Source organism: Chamaea fasciata, unplaced genomic scaffold (assembly GCF_029207755.1).
Source record: "Chamaea fasciata isolate MVZ Bird 193981 ecotype frontalis unplaced genomic scaffold, bChaFas1.0.hap1 SCAF_9, whole genome shotgun sequence".
NCBI classification, from domain to species: domain Eukaryota; kingdom Metazoa; phylum Chordata; class Aves; order Passeriformes; family Sylviidae; genus Chamaea; species Chamaea fasciata.
In genome coordinates, this window is record NW_027094094.1 from 34,462,293 (window position 1) to 34,484,820 (window position 22,528).

The window sequence follows — 22,528 nt, forward strand, 5'->3', positions numbered from 1 at the left end:
AGTCTCACCTTTCCCCTCGCAAAGATGAGCGGCCGCCGGCTGAGGTAATACTGAAGTTTCAGATACGCAGGTTTCACTCTGCTGCACAAAATACAGTTTTGACAGTTTTTGTCTGTTAGACATCCCAGCAGAAGGATCGAGTTCAAATTGGTGAATTTTAAAAGGTGAGAACATTCTTAAGTGAGCCCTTTCAGTTTTATTTGGGATAGTCCTGAAATGTATGCAGTGAATTATATTAATGTTGCTTCCCATTGCAACATTATTCTCTAAGAAAAGCTTAATTATCATTTAATAGTTGCTTGTTGATATTATTACTGTATGTATTATTATATTACTGTGATATATTGGCTAGCTTTCCTTTATATGAAACTAAAGATCAGAGGAAAAAGCGTATTTGTTGTCTCTTAATTAAGAATGACAGTGTTCTTGCATCCTTACCTATTAGGGAAAACACATCATTCCAGAAACATGTATTCTTCCTGGTTGCAAAGCACATAAATCACACAAACACATCCGTTCAAAAATTTTAATAAAATATATCCAGATACATTTCATCCTCTGTCCACAGCTACACTGGAAATTTCAAAGAAATACATATTTTTAAGAAACTGGGGGGGAAAATTTGAGCCAGAGAAGTTGGTATTGAGTACATAACTGAAAATCCAGTTTGTTAAATTTGTCAAAATTAAGCCAATCAGTCTTACCATCCACCACTTAACATAACCATTGCCCATTCTTAGAAAACACTAAAACATTTACAATAAATAAATCACTTACATGAAGTAAATGTTTACCAGTTTCCTGAATCAAGTGAGTAAAATCAAGAGTACCAATGCAAATCATGTATAAAACAGTTCCTTCCAGAAAAGGAATTCTAGGAGGAGGCCAACATGCAATAGTCCATTGCATACCATCACTTCAGAAACAGTACATACACACACCTACAGACGCCAATACGACCTCAAATTTCCTTTTCTGTGTCAGGTTGGATGTGGCCCATACGCCTGAACAAGTAAATGCAGCAGCATGCAGTCTCCTTTGTCACCACGGTTTAAGGTAAGGAAAAACCTGTTTACACCAGCTAGCACTGGCAAGTACACAACATACTCTGCCTTGAATAAAACCAAATCAAGAGCATTCATCTCCACAGAAAAGCTCTCCAAGATTAGGCTCCTACTACCTGCCACAAGGACATCTTCTCTAGCACTCGTCCCTGTAAAATTCCACTCTGCTTTTGTTTGTGCAGCACAGCATTTCTTAGAATAGACTGCATGCCAAGAAACTGTTTTCCAAATTGCAAGATTTCTAATGCTGCTAAATACATCTTGCTGATTTCTAACTGCAGTGGCTGAAGAGACTTTTCCTGTGTAGCAGTCTGAAGACGAGTGCATTGTTCTTGCACGCAGAAAACTCGTACAGAACAAGAATAAAAGGCTGCCCAAAGCGTGGTCTGCCAAGCTCGGCTTCTGCAGACCCGGCAAGGACCTGAATGCCAAAATCATTGTGTGATGTTCAAATCAGTTTATTCAATTTAATTTTTAAAAAACAACAGATGCCTAATTGCTAGCTTAAAAAGCAGCATAATCAGCAGCATGTAACTCCTGGAATGGTGATAAAGCTAAATAACTAACAGCTTGGGACCCATATAAAACATGGGTGTCGTCTCCAAAACTGTGTCATTCCTAAAATTCACCTAATGAAGCCGAGAAGATCAAGTGCAAAGAAAGTGTTTAGAGCTAGCTAATGTTTCTTTTGATGTGTCACCTGGTTTTGACTCCAGGAAATTAACCACATTTTGGCAAATCAGGATGTCAGGCAACAGCAGGTCCACAGTAACGGAAAGCTTTTTTTTTTTTTTAACTTCAAGTAATTTAGTGATCAATGTCATCTGAGGATTGACAGTGTAGTTTTACAGAAACGTCTTCTGAAGGAAAGAATCAGTTGAGGTGCAAGAATTGTTTCATAAGTTCGTATGTGGTAAAAGCCACAGCCTGGGAAGGAATACAGCGAATGTAATTCAAGGACAAACCACGGTACAGTCCTCTTCGGATCCCATGTTGTTGATACACGTATTTCAGTGTCTGCACCATTGTACTGGAAAAATAAGAACTCAAATCGTTAGTGGAAACACTGATATTCAGTATCAAAATCCTTTTCTTTAAATACAGAACACTTTTTACTTGGGTTTTAAGAGATCCATGGAGAAAAGCCCACGGGTCTTTTAAAAAGCAGGAAAGTTCACATAGCAAAGCCACATGACTAAAAGGACAACCTGAGCTCCTGCAAGAAATTTGGGCCCAAGGGTTGTGAATTGGAACGAGGACAGTGCAGTCCCAGCTGAACAAGTGACAGTCTGAAAACACTTGCCTTCCAACAGATATTAAGGTATTTTACACCAGAACAGTTCCACACATTCTCTTGCCTAACTGGCAGGAAGGAGCTGAGAAGCATCAATTCCTTTCACAAATAATAATCTGAGTATATAACATTTTTTGACCTTATTAAAAAAAAGCAGAAATTTTTCTGTATATGCAAAGAGAACTTTCCTCACATACTTGTATTGAAACTAAGCAAACAGATGTGAAATGGAAAGAACTTAAGGTGCTAGTTATTTCCATGTTATCGGAGACAGTGCTCTTGGAGAGCATCTTCCATATGTTCCAAAGCTTGGAGACTTCCTGCTTGCTTTCTGCTCTCATCCTCTAAAGATATCCCTCTGTCTCTCCTTCAAGGCACAGCTCTCTATATGGCCACAACAGAATTGTTAAATTGGGAAGCCTCCTGTCTGTACAAGTAGTCCTCACAAATGCATCAAGTAAAACCCTGAGAACTACGAACAATTTTTTTTTTTTTTAATTCTCAGGAGTGGAAAGTATCCAAAGGGGGAAAAAAAAGAAAAAAAAAAAAAAAAAGAAAAAAGAAAAAGGGGAAAAAAAAAAAAGCTGGTAAAGAAAACTGAACAGAACCTTCACAGTTAAACAGCACTGAGGTTGTTTGTCAAAGGTCACTCAGGCTGCTCTTGCTAGGACCCAACTTTCCACACAGGAGGTTCCCAGTGAATTGCACAGGATTCAGGCACACGCAATTCTACCAGATTGAAACTAACCAAGAGAAAACTGTCCCAGAATTGAACTTGATTGAGACAATTTGAAATTCAGAAAGTTTTTCAAGATGAGAGCTGATTTAATACTATTATGATTTTTAAGTTATTATGCTGCTTCCACTTCTACTGGAGAAACCCCAAAAATGTGTGAGGTGTAGGAGATTACTGTAAGCGCAAGAAAGCTCAAATAAAATTGTATTACGCAAAACCATGGAACTGATTCTGCACCATTAAAATACACTCTGAAACTATTTCATTTCAGTAGAAGCATTCTGGCTCTCTTTCAGAGATCTTGCTGATTTTGAAGGTAGCACAAGTTGCATTAAAATACAAAAAAATCATTTTACTAAAACAAATACAGGATTACTAACAAAGGTGCCATTGTTATTCCAGGTATTTTTTTAATTCCAGATTGATAATGGCAGCTTTTGTCTGTGGAGAAACTTCTTTATTTAAAGAATGAAGGAATTAACAACATTGTAGTTCAGGGGATGGGGGGTGGTTGTTTTCTTATTTTTAAAGTTCAAAATTAAGAACTAAACATACCTCAGACATGCAAGAACTCAGTCAGCACAGATGAAAAGGAAATACTTACAGGCACTTTTCAGAGTCTGGGAGAACCGCTCCTAACTGCATTCGCCTACGAGTTACATCCAGGGGATATCTACAGAGAAGACATTGAAACTGCAGGTCAAGCACATGTGACAACTGTTTGAATATTGCTTAAACAAGAATACAACAAAGTCCACACGCAACCTCCACGCTGCCTTTTAAGTGAGTCAGGAATGCAGCCTAGATTCTCAACGCAGCTGAAAGCTCTCCAAAAAGGGAGACGCCCCTTACGCAACCAAAACCGGCAAACCAGAGCTCTTAATATATTCCATTTGGCACTCGTAAGGAAGACACACGAAGATCAGATGAGAGCATAAAACAAGTCTGTAAAATGCTGAAGGGAGAAAACACCTGCATTGAAAATAAAATTAACAGTTTAAGGATTAATAGGCAATTTTATTTGCAATGCAGTGATTTAGTGAAAAACCCATGCCGTGTAAGTCCATTAAATTATTTTATGGACAAAATAAAATAGAACAAGGACAGGGTAAAAAAAGCAAGCAAAGTCATAACAATGCCAAATACAATATCTAAGACTTGTTCGGTTTTGGTTGGGTTTTTTTCAGTCCTATGGCTTCACAGGTTACATAAATCTGAAAGTAAATTGGAATAATAAAATTCTGCAGATTATGTTGAGGGTCAGAAAGTGGATTTTAGCAGATTTGCCTGAATTTGTTTAATTGACTCACTCTTAAAAGACCCCGAAGATTAAATAGATATTTAGTAAGTGAAACAATAGGAAATACCTGAATTTCAATACTTGTTTAATTTTAAAACTGTGTCAGATAAAACTTTCTTTAGAATGAACAGCTGTAGAGAGGAAAACCAAGCCCATACCCAAACTTACGATATGGTCTGAGCTATTGCTCCAGCTATGCCACCACACAGCAGATTGACATGTGTTTTCAGAACTAACACATCGGGGTTATCTAATGAAGGCCGTCCCAGCAAGTGAGGAGCTTGAGCAAGTCCAATGCTCTTTAAGGTACCAAAGGTGAAAAACGAAAAACCTAAAAGGAAATTTAGTTTCATGTACTTTCAGAAAAAAGCAAAACTATTTGTTGATGGACCATCATAAACAGAAAGCTGCATTTACAAAATGAAACTGTTTTCCAGTTCTTTTGGAAGTTTTTCCTTAAGCAGAAAGACAGATAAACAATATTTTGAACTTCTACAGTAACTTCTGTCCAAATTAATTTGTGTTTATACGTAACGCCACAAGACTGCTTCAAATGAGCCAGACGGCGAGTTTAAAGTTACTGGACTGCTGTCAAGAATCTTTCCTTCCTCCTAAGATCTTTCTTACTGAGGGACACCTCTCAGCTTTAAAAAAGGAGTGTAGTTTAGCCGGGCGGTTCTGCTGCTCTGTTTTTAGGGAAAAGCCACCAGCAGATGGAGCCAACACGGCGGCTCTGAGGCTCCATTCACAGAGCGCCCGCTCCCAAGGATCTCCCTGCCTGTTCAGACAAACAGCCTCCATGTTTGCTTGGGGGAAAACTGGCAAGAACAAGACAACCACTAGTTTACCTTTCTCACTCCCAACTCCAAGTCGCAGAAAAGCCAGACTTTGACTATTGAACACACTTTTTAAGGAGCATCGTTGAAGATGATTAGGACAGAAGCTAATTGTTATAAATGCATATTATATAGTTGGCTTTTCACAAATATTAACATGAATACTATATGTATAATTGTATTATATTAGGTTTTATTAATAGAGTTTAGAAAGGTAATGAATGTGTATTTTCTGATTGTACCAGAGGGTTAACAGTAAAAAGACTGGGGGGTTTTTTTCTCTCTTCTTTGTTACATCTAAACTGACCAAGCCCGACGGTATGGGGGGGGGGGGGGGGGTGTCACCTTGTAACCCTTCATAAAAGGCTGCTAACTTTAAGTTTTCTTATCCAAATGAAAAGACCAGAAAACCTCAAGAGAAAAATTTATGATACCCATGTTACCAGACAGAGTGGAGCCACCCACAAATGAATCTATCAGGTAAGATGATCAGGGATACTTAAAACAGATAAAAACTCGAAAAAGATGTTTTGAACCATGCATTTATATCTATGAATACGTAAAACAGCAATCCTTAAAACACAGTAATTGAAAGAGAAGGGTGTGCTTTCTGGTGAGGCATCCCAGCTGGAACTCTTGCTTCTATGTCTCCCAATTATCTATTTTTTATTAAACTTATAAATTTTTCTAAGAGAGCGGAACTTGTTTTTCACACTAATTAACTAGGCGTGCAAATATATTAAACTAATTTAGTAGTGCACAGAACAGCCACGTTCTGGCCTTTAACTTACCTGCATATGGTGCCATTCCCACCACAGTTGGCATCAGCCCTCTGTAGAACCCACAAAAACCACCTTCCTTTGAAAGAGAAACACAGCAGCATTTGTGGCAAGAAATACAAGTGTCTTGAGTTACCTGACTGTTCAAACGGGCTCCCATGACAGCAATCTGACTAGCACCATCTACCACCAAGGAGCTCATGTCATGTTCTGCTTCCTGTGCCTGAAGAATTGAAGGGACAACTGCCTGGCTCCATAGGAGACAAATAAGTGAAAATGAAGGAGAAAAATCTACACCCAACATCGTAACTGGAAACATTTATGCATTATACAAAGCCCTCCTCCCCAAATCTTTTTGGTAACAAACATTATTACTTTTCTTGAAAAGCAGCTTCTCTGCTGTTTCTGACCTCCCACTTACGTGAGCCTTTGCTACAGCTTAGCAGCCTAAGTCACAAGCAGCATCCAAATAACTTTTTACATTAAAAAATTCAAAGTGCATGAAATGAAGTCATGTTATTTGGCACTAAGCCACTATGTTCAATGCAGTGCAACATTATATAAAGAGCATATTTTGCTTTGACAGAACTGAAGATTAAAAGAAAAAATACCTTTGTGTAAATCATCTTGAATGCATGGATTATTCCCATGTACTTGTGTTCCCCTTTTACTTGGAACGCCAGGCGAACTCTAACCATATCAAGAGGGTAAGTACAAATCACTGCTGTAATACCTTTATTAAAAACAAAAACAAAACAAGCAAACAAAACTCACCTACACCTTATCTGATTCTAGGATTATTTTGAAAAGCAGAATTTCCTTTGCTGGCAGCGAATACAATTGCATATACAAACTATTTTTGTTAAAGAAAACATTTTAAGTCACTTATAATTAGAGAACAGGAACACTAACTCCAGCAACACACAAAGGATTTATGTTTGTACTTGGTGTTCACTGAAGCAGCACAGCTAGGCCTAGATTTTCCAAGATTTATGGGTCTGACTATATTCACCTGAGCAATCTTATTGAAATTCATAGCTCCTAAGAATCAGGCTAGTCAAGTACATCAGCTTTACTGGATTGCAACCATGAAACCTAAACCGATCCTATTAAAAAAAAAAAAAAAATTAAACCACCAAACGGACACATTTTATTCCCAAAAAGGTTCTGTCAGAATTTGGTGTGATTACCAGGTATAGATACATGTATCTATCTACTGTGTCTGAAAATAAAAAACATATTCTAATGACGCACTGAATATATTCTAATTACATCTCAAATAGAGCCAGGCTCATACTGATGAGAAGTACTTAACTGTGTTGCATTACTGCATTTTAATAGTTCATGTTCCATCAGGACTTCTATTTTTAAACTGAGCAGAAAAGCATTCTGGACTTAAGATGCAAAATAAAAGGGAAAAAAACCCAAATCGAAGAACTCATCCAGTTAGGAGCTGCTTCAAAACAGCTTAAATGCTGACCAACTTGCAATTTTGGAAATACAACTCCAGTACAGAAAACAGAAATTCTAACAGTTACCTGAGTAATAAATTCTTTCCAACTGCTAGTTATTGAGGTAAACCACTCAATGGCTGACAAATTCTTTGGAGGGAATACCTAAAACTCTTGACTAACAACAGTGGTCCTTTTCTGATGATGCACCACAGTCACCAAAAAAACGCCCACCAAAACCCCAAAACTCAAACAAAACCAAAAAAAAAGGGGAAAGAAGAAAAAGAAAGTAAAAACCTTTGTAATTGGCACTGTTTTCTAGCAACTGCTCTGATTTAGCCAACTGTAACTTTTTAAAATTGGTCCTATAGAAAATAAGCACACTTTTTACACCAGCAGGAAATTGTCACTTCCTCTTAAGTTTTAATAGTCTCTTAATGACATATCTTTTTGTAGCTGTACCATCTCCCCTCCCTTCCACAAGGCTAAAAGAAACCTATAACAGGGAAGAAAAAAAATCAAACACAAACCAACAACAAAATCCAAACACAACTCCTGCAAACAAACTCTTCATAACTTTTATGCCTGGAGTTAAAAAACAAAAAACCACTGCTCTGATAAGGTGAATGATCTGAAAAGTATCAGGATTAGATGGTGAAGGAAAAAAAAAACTCAGTAAGTGAGCTATCCAAAAACCTGACATGGGTCAACTCTCAACTGAGAGCCAAGTTTTTGGGATTCTGGATTATCCCACCAGTAATTCATTTTAGAAGATAAAACCACCTCTTTTGGAGATTTTGGACAAGTCTTCTGAACAAAAAGCAGACATCTGCAGTTTATTTCTGAAGCTGTCTCACGCACAGGATTCAACAGTTGGAAGCTGCAAAACACTACAGCAGCTTCAAGACTGTTTCCACTGACTTACATGAAATGCAATCCCTCAGTCTAGAGCCTCTTCCTAATGCATTCCCTGAGACGTCCAGAAATATCAAAAAATAAATTAACTTAAGAAGTTTAAAAAAAGATTAAGAGGTGGGGGGAAAGCACTTCTACAGAGCTTAAGAGCGCACAGAAAACATCCCACTTCAGAAAACAGACTTCACCCACTCCTCTCTTTCCAATCATGCGCTGATATCTACCCAGGAACTTCCTCTGAACAAAGGCTAGCAACAGACCAACAAAGAACTTGGGGAATGCACTATTTATTGAGCACAGCCTGAAAACAGCACAATTTAAAAAATAGATGAAACTGAAAGGAACTACATGTAGTAAGGATTTAAATAGAAACTTTTTCATATTTATTTTCTTAAAATCCTCTAGCCATGAATTTCTGGGGAAAAGAAAAGGAAAAAAGTAAAAAGGAGATTTGGGACATCAGCCACAATATACGCTGTTTTGTGGTAACTAGGAGAGGCATGTTACTGCTTTACTGTTCATACAAGGAAAATGTACACACAAGGGATCAAGATTTCTTTTGGGGCTCAGAAGAGACACTAGCCTTTCCAAGAGGAATGGCAGCCAGTTGTGGGACACAAAGCCATCGTGGTGAAGTCTACAAAATTACTCATCTCACCTCTGCTCCCTAACTACTATGTTATGGGAAGTCAGACCACAGCACCTTAAGGCTCAGTCCCAGGCTTGAAAAAGCCAAGTCTATCCCCACTAATGATAGTTAAGCCAAAGATCTCTCCTGGGATAGGTTAAACAGGACAGATTCAAAAGTGTATCAGCAGGTCAAAGATACATACAGCAATTCCCACTGTCTGATCTGATATGATCAGTAGGGGAATGTAGCCACTTCCTCAAAACCAGTAGAGTTTTTCACTGCCAGTGCTGACTCAGAAGCCAGGGAAGGACTGTTTTTCACTTCCCATTGTGTCCTCAAGCACCTTTGACCACTCTTGGGGACAAGATACTGGGTTACACAGACTAAAGACAGTAACAGTGAAGCACATTAGACTGTCCCTGATTTGCTTCCCAGGCTTTGGGACTTAACAATGAGATTAGCTCTAGAGGGATTCATCTGTCTCCCAGTTTCCCTACTACTCCTCTGTTCTTAGTAATTTTCTTCCTTTGGAAATAAAAAAAACTATCTGGAGCAAGAAAAAACCACACGTGAAATACATTTACATTGCAAACACAACTGGTATGCAAGTTTTTAGGATCTCTGTCATGCTCTTCGTACTTTATCAGTAGCTCCAGAGATCAAATTAAGCCAGGAGATTCAGAGGAATAAAGCTCAAAAAGTGATAAGCACAAGACACAGCCTTGTCTGCAGAAGATTTGCCCCTTAGCTAATATAAAGATTAATTTATCCAAGTATCATCTTCTGAACAAAACAAAGCTTCAGAAACTACATACAGAGAAATTGCTGATGGCAAAAAAATATTGATCAGACAGGTTAAAGAATGCCTCATTTATCAGACCTAATATTTATGTCCAATATGTAATTCTGTTTCCCTTCACAGCGCATCAGAAGAACTAGACCAGATTTTTTTAAAATGCTGACTGAAGTAGGTAACTGTTAATTACATACTATTTAAAACGGGGACAGTCAATATAGATAGTCCTAGATAGTACCAGGTCAGTATAATTTTCAAATCATTTTTAGTAAAAGTAAAAAGCTAAAAACAAAGACATACTTTCTGTATTAGTTGAATGGGACTCGTGGTTATTCTAGATAACATCTAGTCTTTTTTGGCTTTGTTATTTTAAAGTTAATCAATTGCAGAAAAGGAAATACACATATTTGTGTTTTAATTTGGACTTGTCTATTAGAAAACTTCACAAAATGCATTTGTAAAATCATCCTGTGATGTTGTATTTAATGTTACTTGTTCATTTTTGTTATTTGATAATTTTCTTTTCTAAACCCCACCAACCACTATGACTTCTCTTCTGTCCAGCTCTGTCTGTCCTTAAAAGCAGCTATACACTGCTTATCTGTTAATGAAGTGTTACAGCTGAAATTTGAATCACACAAGACTCAGGAAATTCAGAGTTAGAGTTTCCACAGTAACTTTAACTTGGTCTCCTTAAATAGATGCATTACAATAGGCTTTTCTTTTCTCTCCCTCTAGTACCCCCATCCTCACTGCCTTGTTTTCCCCTGTGGATATGCTTTTGATCCAGTTTATCACTTACAGAAGACACTTAAATGTTTCCCACCACTTTGAAGCTGATTCAGGTCTGTTGACCACTTGTCCTGTTGGAAACACTGACATAAACAAGACTGAAGTACAGTGGGTACAGAGAAATGAAAGCAGACAGCTGCCTGGCTAGATGATGTAGAGGAGACAAAAAGGAGACAAAAGACAGGTTATCTATTCTCAACTTCTTAATGCTGTATCCCACGAAACTGTGACGACCCCTCTGCACGAACACTGGGGTTTGTGTAGAACATCATCTCCTTTCGTGTTTAGGTATGGAAGAAACAGAAAAGTATCCTTTATTTGAGCCAGCACAGGAGGGAAAGCAAGAAATATTACCAATTGCTTTCAAGTCTTTTTTTGTTTGCAATCCTAGAAATCTCCTCTACCAGATCTCAAACTCTGCTCTTCTCAGTGCCTCCTTCCTCCCCTATAGCTCCTTGATATACTTAAGATAAACCCTCCGCCTCTTATTATCTAAGGAATATCCCAAGAAGCAGTTAATGCCACCTAGTAAACAAAGTGAGACTCTCACATGTGATACTATATATATATACACATACTTGACTGCTCTGTTCATTTCATCCCCAAGTCAAGCTCAGTTCCTCACTTTTGGGGTTCTAAAAATGAAACTATTGATCGTATAGCACTTAAACACACCACATAAAGCAGATTATGGTTGCAAGAGAGCTCTGTATATTGATTTATTTCTGTTATTCTAACCACACAAACCAGATTTAACCAGTAAGGTGCTTACAACAGTGCCAAATGCTATTAATTTATTTACGGGAAGAATTCCACCCCATCCAACACTGACAGATTAACCTGATAATTCAGTGTTTTCACAGTGCCTCCCAAGTCAGGTTCCCAGTCTCTGGCAAAGCTTCTGGAAAAGCTAACAATAATAATCTTCTGGGGGGTAAAAGTGAATTGCAAAATGTTTCTTAGACTAGTTAAAGCCATGGGAAAGGAAAAAAAAAAGGAAAAAAACCATCTATGGATCATGGGGGTTTTTTGAGTTTTCAGATAGAAAGCCAACCAAGTTCTGGAACACATCATAGCAAACAGGCTAGTTTTTAGGACTCTTCCCATTGTTTAATTTCATTCTCTTTCTTCTTCATCTGACGCCACACAAAGCCAGAATATTTTTATGAGATCTTCCTAGTTTAACTAAAGGTAGTATTAACAAAATCCCAGGTTTTTTGTGGTTTTTAGTTTGGTTTATTTCCTCAAAAAGAAGCTAAATATGAATACCCATAACTATCTCAGGACTGTCACTAGACAGTACTAAGCCTATTTTACAAATTAAAAGCACATGAAGAATCACTTCAATTGAAACTCAGTCCACTGTTACTTACCTTCCCCTATTTTTCCCTTATCTACTTTTGACTCAATGACTAGCAAGAGGAAAATATATAATCATACTATACACTGGCAGCTTACTGATGGGTTTTTCTGCTGCTATTGCAGTGATTAATAAATGAGAGTTTAACATTCACAAATATGACCTAAAGAGCATCATGACAATCCTGGACTGGACATGGAAAAGCACAGACATTTCTGGCAAATCCAAAGAAATGACTCATTTAAAAAGCCACAGTTCTCTCTCTTTCTGTGGGCTTCTACTCAACCTAGAAGCAGTGGAAGAGGGGCTGATGAGCTATTTCTACCAGAACCTGCAGCTTTATACTTCACATTGATAACACTGGTTTTTACACTTTTTAAATGCCATAATAAAAGACTATAAAAAACTGTGCTTCACAACACAGCACAGAATTCACCGCTTGCACAAATTTTTTTAAATACTCACAGACAAGCAGATTTCAATTAAGCAACCACATTAAATTAACCATTTACCAGTATATTTGCTTAATACAAATTTGCAGGAGTTTGACCCAACACCACATCAATTCATCCTCTGAACAAATATTAACTTCTCAGCAAAAGGCATGTCTGAAATCCAAGTACAAAACTATACCTGCCATGGATCCAGCCATTAATCGATGCACGTGCCCAGAAATCCCAAGCTGTTTCTTTATTACCTACACAATACAGAACATTTACAGTAGTCAGATATCAGAAAATACAGGGAAACACAGCACAAAGTTTATTAGCACGTTAGTGCAAACTCCGCAGCAGCTTCCAAGTTTATAATGCTACAAATTCAATCCAGAACATTTAATTACTGTTAGAATTTTTTAACACTGCTGCTGTTTCCAATTTCTTATTAAAAACATGGAAGTACAAAAATTCTACTAAGAAAGCAAAACAATGAGTTGAAAGTATTTGTACTGTTCACTTCAGAAACTACATTGTTTATTTAGTTATCATTAATGTGTGTTAAACAAGGCAAACTGAATATGCAGTGAGCAAAAGGACACTGAACAAAGTTGAAAAATAAGAAGAGTCAATTTTTCTTACATGCACATCATGTGAAACACTCCCATAAAGATTTTAACTGGATTAAAAGAAAAAAAAGAAAAGAAAAAAAGGAGAAATAAAAAGGAAGAGAAAAAGGACAACATTTCAGAGCAAGAAGTTGCTAAGTTAATTATGGCCTGGAAGGAAGTTAGAAATAAGTTTCCAGGCCTTTATCAAATAACTGAGAGTTTCATTTTCTGCTATAAAGATCATTTTTATCTTCCTCCATTAAGATTTTTTTTTCCTTTTACATAGCCATGCAAAATATTGTGAAGGTTTCTGGTCAATTAATAGGTAAAAGTAAGTGCTATGATGTTAACTGCGTTCTTGAAATTGCAGATCCATAGATCATTTCAATTATAAAGCATGGCATGCAGTCCTTCATTCCACACGACATAAAACAAGCACAGATCAACGGCATTCATGATTACAGCACCAAAAAAAGAACCTACAAAACCCATTACAGTAACTTCTTTGTATCAGTCTTCTGGAATTTACTCTTAGGGAAGGGAATCACAATTTCAATTCCATTGTCCTCAGTAAATACTGTAACATTTACTTGGCTGGGTACTAACTGTGACCTTTCAAACATGAAATTTCTCCTCGCTAATAGCAAAATGGTACTTTTTACCACAAACAGCAATGTTTAAAAACACATTCGTGCTAACAACTGACCTCCATGAGATGTTGCAAAGATTTATTATGAAAGGGCAAATGCAGGAAAACAGAAACGAATCCACAAATCTTGCAGAACCCTGAAATGAGCATTTCTATCTTCAAGGTCATTTTTACCTACAGCCTAAGATAATAATTTGTCAGGTAAAATATAACAATCATATCCAGACAGACTTTCGAGTTTAAGTCATTTTCTCCATGAAGTACTAAGTATCCCAACAGAAAAACATAAAAGCTGTTTCATTCTACATTTTTTTCCTACATTATTCCAAAGGGCTACCTCACGGCAATCCAAATAGCAGTAGACTTTAAATTACCTTTTGTTTTCGTTAAAAGAAATTTATTTCTTTTAAGGAAAACAAAATACAATTATTCTCAACACTACAAACATTTAGAAATGGGTGTGAATTTCTTTTTCCTTGAGCAACACTGCAAAAGCTTCCCCGTTGCCCTGGTATTTTTAATGAGTAAATTCTGATAAAATTAAGCAACCTTAGAAAAGATGGGCAGCTAATTAACAAGACACAGAAGTTTCAGTGTTAGTTTCACTCACTCAACCAGTCTGTATCGCAGGCAGGGAAAAAAAAAAGAAAGAAAAGAAAAACAATAAATTCAGTTACCTTTTTATATTGGTCAAATGCCATAAACTGAATAGCGCCATATGGAAAGATTCTAATCATCATGGCCCCATTTCCTTTATACAGCCCAAGGTAACCTTCCTTTTTGGGGACAGCGCACAATGTAGAAAATACTCCTGCAGCAAAACAAAAACAGGTATTTAACACTGTGGAGAAGGAAAAAAAAAATCAAGGAAATGCTACTGTAAAGAAAGTAAGCATATAAAACTAAGGCTGCATCATGTGGCTCATGTAACTGTGGAAAATCCACTTTCACTGCCCAAACACGGCAGGAAAGGAGAGCCTTAAGGTTAAGGTTTATCAGTTTTCTCATCTCTCAGATTCAGGGACCCTCTGCACTCAGGCCCCAGGACTAGTCTGGCCAGTGAGCAATGCTACTGCAGATGCCACTACCCACCCACAGCACCCTAATGCCAGCAACACAAGGGAGGGAACTGGCTCACTTACCATTCAGTCAATTCTAAATAAATAAATAAAACTTTAAAATCTAAACCTATGGCAAAACAATCTGATATTGCTACATGCTAAATTACAGATTAAATGCCATCACCGAGGAAATGAAGTAAACATGTTGAAGACTCATTACTTACAGCTTGAACTCTCACACTATCTCAGGGTTATTGCAACAAGAAGCAAACCTACTTCCTTTTAATCGGTGGGAAATAATGCAAGCTGACACAAAGTTTGGGCAAAACCTGCAGTTTTACTATAAACGTTAGCTATACACAGTTGCTATCAAATTAACTTTTTAGTTTAATTCTATAAAAGAAACAATTGTGATAGTCAAACAGTTTTAATCCATATGCAATTACTAAATCCGAGCAGAAAATGAAAAAGACATCTTGCTTCCAGGCAGGAAGACTGGCTGACCAGCCTTCATTTGAAGTTTAAACAAAACAAGTATCTATTAGCTCCTGGGATTCTAAGAATATGAATAGATTAGTGCACCTTATTACTATATCATTGTATATGAATATATTACTACATATTTAAGAATAAATTTAACTTTGAAGATCTCATGCTTATTACTTGCCTCTGAACTTATGCAAAGACTTGAATTTCTCTCTATGCTGCAATGGTGAGTTACTGTTTCTATTTCCTAGGACACACACGAGATCCACGTGGCACAAGCTCCACAATGCAAGGGTATAAAAACACATAGTGAGGACTGATGAACTGACCCATGGTGTCTCTGCGCTTACAGGTACCTCATCCACATAATTCTCCTTTTTTGCCTACATGTAACATGGACACGCATTCAAGTCAGACACAGTTCAAATAGTCAGCAACATATCTGACTCCCAAAATAGGGAAGAACATAAGATTTTACTTGCCAACTACAGCACAGTACAAAGCAAATTAAAAACGAAGATTTAAAATCTCAGTCAAACCAATTATTTCACCCTTCAATTCTTAGACTTGAGTGTATACTTGTGTCTGTGTTACTAAAACACATTGGTTGCGTTTCCCTTTTTGCCACAGTGAAACTATGTATCCACTGAATTTTACGATTTGGTGATGACTTATTTTTCAACTTTTAAAAAACATTATCTTTAGTGTCTAAGTTAATAGCAAGTTTGGTTATATGCAAAATTAGCCAACTCAAAGTATTTTTTTCCCTGACAATTGCAACACTTAAATTTTGGAGCAAAAGTTATGACCTATCTCAGTAACATCTGACACGAATGGCTCAAATACTCTGCACAAGAGGGCACTGTTACAGCCCGCGGAGAGCAGTTCAGGACACGTGAGGTTGTTTCTTCGCCGTGATGCAACACAGATGCTGAACAGAGACCACCTGCACCTCACAGCAGGCACAAACCCTCTGCTCTCTCCAATTGCCACGCCTCTGTCTGAAAACCAGGGATCCCCCACGGCCCCTGGGAACTGGCAACCACTACAGTACAGTTTTTTTACTGAAATGATCCGAGCTTTGAAGCTATGATTACCAATCTCCTGCTGGCTTCTGTGAGCAGAAGATCAAGCCTAGCTCTTACATGCTTTATTGAGGATTATTCTGACATCTCAATCTCTAACACATCCATTGATACCACAACTTACACAGGGCTTTGTTTTTCTTCTCAAACAGTAACAAAACATGGCACAGAGCCTGACCAAACAGATACAACCTTCTCTCTGATGAGCACCTTTTTTATCAGCCTCATCACCGAGTAAATTAATATACCCAAACCACACACACTGCGTTTCAAACCAATAATTAGACACGTTACAGCCAGCTTACCTAGATGTTTGTAATGGTGGTTATGAGCTTGCAGCAAAATCTTTACTCGATCCAGTGGTGCAGTAGTTGTTTTGGCACAACATCCTGCAACACCTTTCCAGGAGAGAAACAGAAAAGTGACAGGATGAAAAAAGTTCTTTAGGTCAGCAGTCAATTAAGGGATTTTTCTAATGTAGTTAACCCAGTCAGGAACTGGAAAAAGCCCCAATGACAAGTAAACAGCTTCTATTAGATGTTACAAAGCCCTTGAAGCCTTAGCAAAACATTTAAGCTACTTTTCCTGTTTACAAAAACCCAGGCCACTGTCTGTCTCAACTGCTAAGGTCATTGCAGAAGGACCTTGCTGAAAGTTACTCAAGAGTTTTCCATCCTGTTTCCTCCTTCCCTTTTGCAGGAAACAGGGAAGGAGAAAAACCCTTACTGATCTTCCCAAGGAGGTGGGCTACGTGTCTGCCGTGTACCCTATGCTACTTCAGAGAATGAGATCCAAGAGAGAGGGCAGCATGATGTAAGAACTTCAAATAAACACAATCTTCTCCTACCGCCAACAAATCAGACAGCTGAGACAACACCTTACAGAAAGAGGCTTTTCCCCTAGGAGGTTATTAATGTGGCGTTGTGTTTGCCAGGCAGTCTCGCCCCTTCACACCACCCTCATCATCTCAACAGCTTGAGGACAAGGGATGACCCGCCCTCCCCGCGTACTCTAACGAAGGTTTGGGCTCCGGGAACATTTAACAGGCGGCTGACCGGAGCTCCTCGCTGGTTGTGACACACGTGCGAGTCACTGGCGTGCATCGCGCCGCCCGCGTTAGTCCATTAGAGCGAAAAGGAAAAGCGAGCACCCCGCTTCCCCAGGCGACGAGAGCCGGCGGCAGTTTCACCGGGGACACCGACACCAAAGTCCGCCTGCCGCCCGCCCGGGGCACCCACCTCCGGCGATGAAGGAGCGCAGCCAGTAGAAGTCTCGGCGCGCCGCGGCCGGGGGCAGCGCGGCGCCGGGCCCCGCCGCCGCCGGGGAAGCCATGGGGCCGCGCCGTGCCGTGCCGTGCCGCGCCGGGCCGTGCCGGCGGCTCCCTCCGCGGCGGGCGGCGGCGCACGGGGCAGCGCGGGGCCCCGCCGGCCGCAGGGGCGGAGCTCGGGCCGGCCACGCCGCGGCGCCTGCGGATCGCGTCAGCGCCCGGGCCGCCTCCGGGGCCCCCTTCACCCCGCCGGAGCTGCCGCGGGCGCCGCTTCTCTCCCGTGGCCTGCTCCGGGGCGCCATGCCGCGTGGAACGCGTTTGTTAGTGCCCCCGGCCATCGCTTGCTGCTCCTTAAAAATAGTCATCCGCGCACTTCGTCTACTAATACCTATAGTCAGACCTATGGGCGCGCAAAACCAAAACCTAAAGAGCGCTGTTTAGATCCTACTGTAAAATACATCGGTTTCTTTTTAGCCATTTAAATAGCTACTTAGACCTCGTGCTAGAACATCAATTCTTTTGTCTACAATCATGGTTTCGTACCCAGAAAAAAAAATTTAGTATGATTATTCATATGCAAGTTTCAAAATGCATCAGAAGGAGAAACATTGAAAAAAAGAGAAAAATCAGCGGTTTGAAGAATCAGAAAGGTCAAACACGGTATCATTCTGCAGCCGTCAAGGTTTTTGACAATTTTTTAGATTTTCTGCGTTGTCTCTGTTGGATACAGTGTAGAGGGCTCTCCAGGAGGCATTTGACCTTTTGTCTGCAGCTCTTGAAGAAAAAGAACCACGCGTACATCCTCTGAATGCTGGTGCACGTAGCAGGAAGAGAGCGCACACCTGATGCCTGGTGACAGCTGCAGGGAAAGCTCATGCTGTCAGCTTTACTCTTAGTTTTCTACAGTTACTCACCTATTCCTTATAGGCCTTTTGCCCCACGTATCTTCATCTGGATTTCAAGTATCTCACATACCAATATGCCTTTTAAAAAAGTTAGTCTTCTAACGCAAAGGAACCAGTCAAACAGATCTCAGTGCTTGCACAAGTAAAAGGAGTCACTTTCCAAAAAAATTGCCAGAATATTTTTGTTTCCTGCTTGTGTCAGATTACCTTCAAGAGAAATTGCTCCTTTTCCCCTTTAACAGATTATATTCCTCAAAATTAAGCATGTGTCAGAATCAACAAAGCTTCATTTTTCTCCACTTGATTATTGCATCATTTATATATTTGAGAAATGGCTATCACAACACTCATTTTTTCCAATCGCTTAGAAAATAAATTTCTTCGACAAAACATGAAATATGTCCCTTATAGCAGAAAACCCTCAAGCCTTTTTACCTTTTGTAATATACCTGCAAAATTAATTTTTTTTTGGTTGAAGTCACTCTTTGTAAGTCTCTAATGGAAAGGCAACTGTTCTGAGTTATTGAAGCAGGTCTTTAAGTCACTGTTGATGCCATTTTCTCCACCTAATTTGTATTCTTTTGGGTTTCTGCTGAGGAAAAGCCTCCTCCCACCGCAGCAACCATACTGCGTTAACAGCTCCAGCTAGAGGAACCTAATTTACTGATTTCACACAGAAAAGCATTGCAACTGCACTAACAGCTGAAAGTCATCAAGTTTCTAGAGTTTCAGCACAGACTGGAAAAATCAGTAATCATATAGATGGGCTGTTACTTCTCTTAGCTACAGGCAGGATATTTCTAGAAGATAATTTGTCAACCCTCATAATTTAGGGAAGGGTGCCCCATGTGTGCATACTGTTTAGGAAAGCAGTAAAAAACCTCACGTTGCAAAACTAAACAGAACATCTTGCATAGATATACGAATGCATAAAGGAATTCAGCAATGAGCTCTACATACCTAGCTTTATTGGGGTTTTTTAGATACTTACTGTAAAGTGCTCTCAAGGTCTGTTTACTTCATTAGCCCCTGTAGTAGTAGTTCATTTGCACCTTTCAGTCTTAACATTCTCCCAGTTGTCGCTTCATCTTTTTACCTTGAAATGTTTACACTTTCTACAGAATTTCTCTGGTGACATCTCTTTTATGACCCATTCTTAAAAGTCACCAGTAATTTTAATATTCAGGTTGCAGTCACGTGTGACACTATGGCATCCTCTCCCACTAAATCAACGATCAGCAGGGGAAGACATTAAAATGGCAATACTCAGGAGCAGAGCTACAAATTTGAAGGAAAAACATCAAGCAGGTAGGGAGTTTTAGAAATTATAATTTGTTCCTGAATTTTTTATTGTTAAAGTTGCTTGGTTTTCTAAATACATTTTAAATATATAACAATTAAAATAGACTGTCAAGGTTCTAGTTAGGTAAGCTCTCCTTGTAGTAATTGCTGAAAAGATTATTTTCAGTGCTCTTAAAGTACTGGTGTACACCAAGCCCTGTTGTGGGATAGCTGTACAACTTACTATCAGGTGTCATACCTCTGGGCTGTAAGCTTAAGTCTTGCTACTTGCTTCTGGTCTTTACTAATTACTGATCTGACATAATATCTATCTAGTTGCCTGTTCATTTACCCTAAACCACATCTACAGACATCAGAAATACGTAACTTTCCCCACGTGAGAATCATTCTCTTTCTACCACAAAATTCACAGTTTGTAGGTTACAATTGCTCTAGCAAACCTCAGTTCCTTAGCGCTGTACTGTCTTGAGCTCTCTTTACCTCTGTCAGCAAGTTGAGAGATGTGCTTCTTCCTGAGGTGAGCTGAGCAGGAGCCAAATACGACCATAGCACAGGAGGTGCCTTTGCTGGCAGGGCACAGTCCTGCAGCAGCACAGGCACAGCTGGGTGCTGGAGCAGCCTCCAGCCTCAGTTACAGGGAGAGCACAAAACAGCTCTACAGTGCACCCAGGGGGGCAAGAAACAAACAGGAAACCCAAAACAAAGCTAGGGACAAGCATGAGTGTCACCTAGAAACTACAGCCAGACAACAAATAAGGCCAGAACCAACACCCAAAACAAACACACCTACACCAGAACTTAGGTAGGAAACAACTACCTGCTCAGACCTGAGCTGAAATGGAGTTCCTGGGCCCACGAATCAGGTGTGTAGGTGGAGACCCCGGGTGAGGCTCATCAGGGCCATTAAGCCTTGTTGACACCCTCAGGACCCCAACAGGCCCTGTCAGTGAGGTCTTTAATCAACAGAAATATTTGACTGCTCAGAGTTACTGAGTCTGCAAATACAGTGGGTGCCAAATTTCTCTGGCTAAGCAGGTCCCTTCCTTCCTTTCAGGTGCCAGGTATAGGTGTGCCCGATGTGACCCCTGTATCACATGGCTTACTGCAAAAGTGCAGGAGACTAGAAGCATCCAAAACTCTTGGGTCTGTACACGCGCAATTAACCATGTCTTGCCAGATGTAGTGTTTACCAGCAAGGCACTACACAATCATTCTGCTGTCATGCCTTTTATTACTCATGCACAATCATGCAGTGAAGTAAGGGCCAAGATTTCCAATGAAAATAGAAACTGGCAGCAAATCGCTGTCCACTGCAGGTCAGGAACGTCTGTCAGGAAATACTTAGCATAAATGCAATGGGCCTGTATAACGGGTATCAGAAGATAAAATCACAGTCCCTTCTGGCCTTATTTCACATAAAATGGTGTTTATGCTTAAAGTATCTGTGTTCAGTGTGCCTACAAACGTGAACCTGTTTTCAGTGCCAATCAGGCAAGTAGATACTATCTACAGAACCAGGGCCAAGAAAGACTAAATGAGGAAGTGATTGTCAAAACCACAATTAGAATTCAAGAGTTTCTGCATTAAACTCATGTTATTCAAGATTTTACTCTTTCAGATAGTGCCAGCTAACAATGCTGTGGGTTTATCTGATGGTCTGTATTACAAATCCAAAGGCATTTGGCCTGTGTTCAGCTGCATTCACAGGCACAGCACCACACACCAATGTGGCACACAGGTTCCTAGGTCCCATCTGGGCTGTGAGCAGGCTGGTCCCTTTGTCATGCTGGAGTCTGAGCTAATAAATGTGAGGCAGGCTTTGATAGAAACTGGAAGCTGTAATCCACGTTTTGTAATCACACAAGCAAACAGCCCTAATGTTTCAGTAACATCTTTCCACTACAAGGAAAGCAGCGCTGGCTAAGACTGGCCTGGCTAGACCAAATCTGTCCCTTAAAAAGCATCTTAGGTGTCTTTGCAGTGTAAATTTCAGAGTTTTTGGTTTGTGAAGAGCTGAAGTTCAGCATCAATCTAACTGTTCTTAGCTTGGACTGGTGCTGTGCCTGCTGCAGAGGTCTGATCCAGATGACTCTGCAGGACTAATTTAGGGACAGCATGCCGGAATAGTTCTGTTTCCAGGGTCAAGGCCCTGAGGGCACTAATAGGTCTTAATGGACCCGACCAGCTGCATCTGGAGTCTCCACCCACATCCTTTGCCCATGGGCCCAGTAGCTCTATTTAAGCTCAGCCCTGGCTAGAGAAATGGGCCTGGTTTATTTAGAGCCTTAGTTTGGGCTTTTTTCTTTTTTCTTTTTTCTTTTTTCTTTTTTCTTTTTTCTTTTTTCTTTTTTCTTTTTTCTTTTTTCTTTTTTCTTTTTTCTTTTTTCTTTTTTCTTTTTTCTTTTTTCTTTTTTCTTTTTTCTCTTTTCTTTTTTCTCTTTTCTCTTTTCTCTTTTCTCTTTTCGTCTATGTAGACTCTGTTCAGTATTCACTTAGGTTGTGGGGTTTTTTTTTCCTTACTATGTGGGTCTCCAGACCTGCTTGTGACCTGCAGATTGAGTTCTTAGTTGAACTTCAGACCTACCTCATCTTCTGGGAGCTGTTTTATTCCGTGGCCTTGTGCCTGAATGCAGGTGGTGCCCCTGGGCCTGTTCTGTTTACCCTATGTGTGTGTAGTGGGGCTGGGTGCTGGCTTGTGAGGTCCTTGTCCTGCTGGCTGTTGTGTGGGGCTCCCTGTCTCTCAGGGAGTAGCTGCCCCTCACAGCTCCCTCGTG

The 22,528-nt window shown here is 39.6% G+C and overlaps 1 protein-coding gene across 2 annotated transcripts; it reads right to left on the reverse strand.

Moving 5' to 3' along the window:
* Nucleotides 1-512: 512 nt before the first annotated feature.
* SLC25A16 (solute carrier family 25 member 16) lies at nucleotides 513-20,544 on the reverse strand. Of its 2 annotated transcripts, none has more exons than XM_066191849.1 (9): nucleotides 20,235-20,544; nucleotides 16,586-16,678; nucleotides 14,326-14,459; nucleotides 12,588-12,651; nucleotides 6,621-6,742; nucleotides 6,022-6,088; nucleotides 4,563-4,725; nucleotides 3,699-3,767; nucleotides 513-2,094 (listed from the first exon to the last, which is right to left on the reverse strand). In XM_066191849.1, the coding sequence occupies exons 1-9, from the start codon at nucleotides 20,299-20,301 to the stop codon at nucleotides 1,938-1,940; spliced, it is 936 nt and encodes a 311-aa protein (XP_066047946.1). In that variant the 5' UTR covers nucleotides 20,302-20,544; the 3' UTR covers nucleotides 513-1,937. The 2 variants fall into 2 exon arrangements, with proteins under 2 accessions (XP_066047946.1, XP_066047944.1); XM_066191847.1 differs by lacking the exon at nucleotides 20,235-20,544 and adding an exon at nucleotides 17,519-17,650.
* Nucleotides 20,545-22,528: the final 1,984 nt, after the last annotated feature.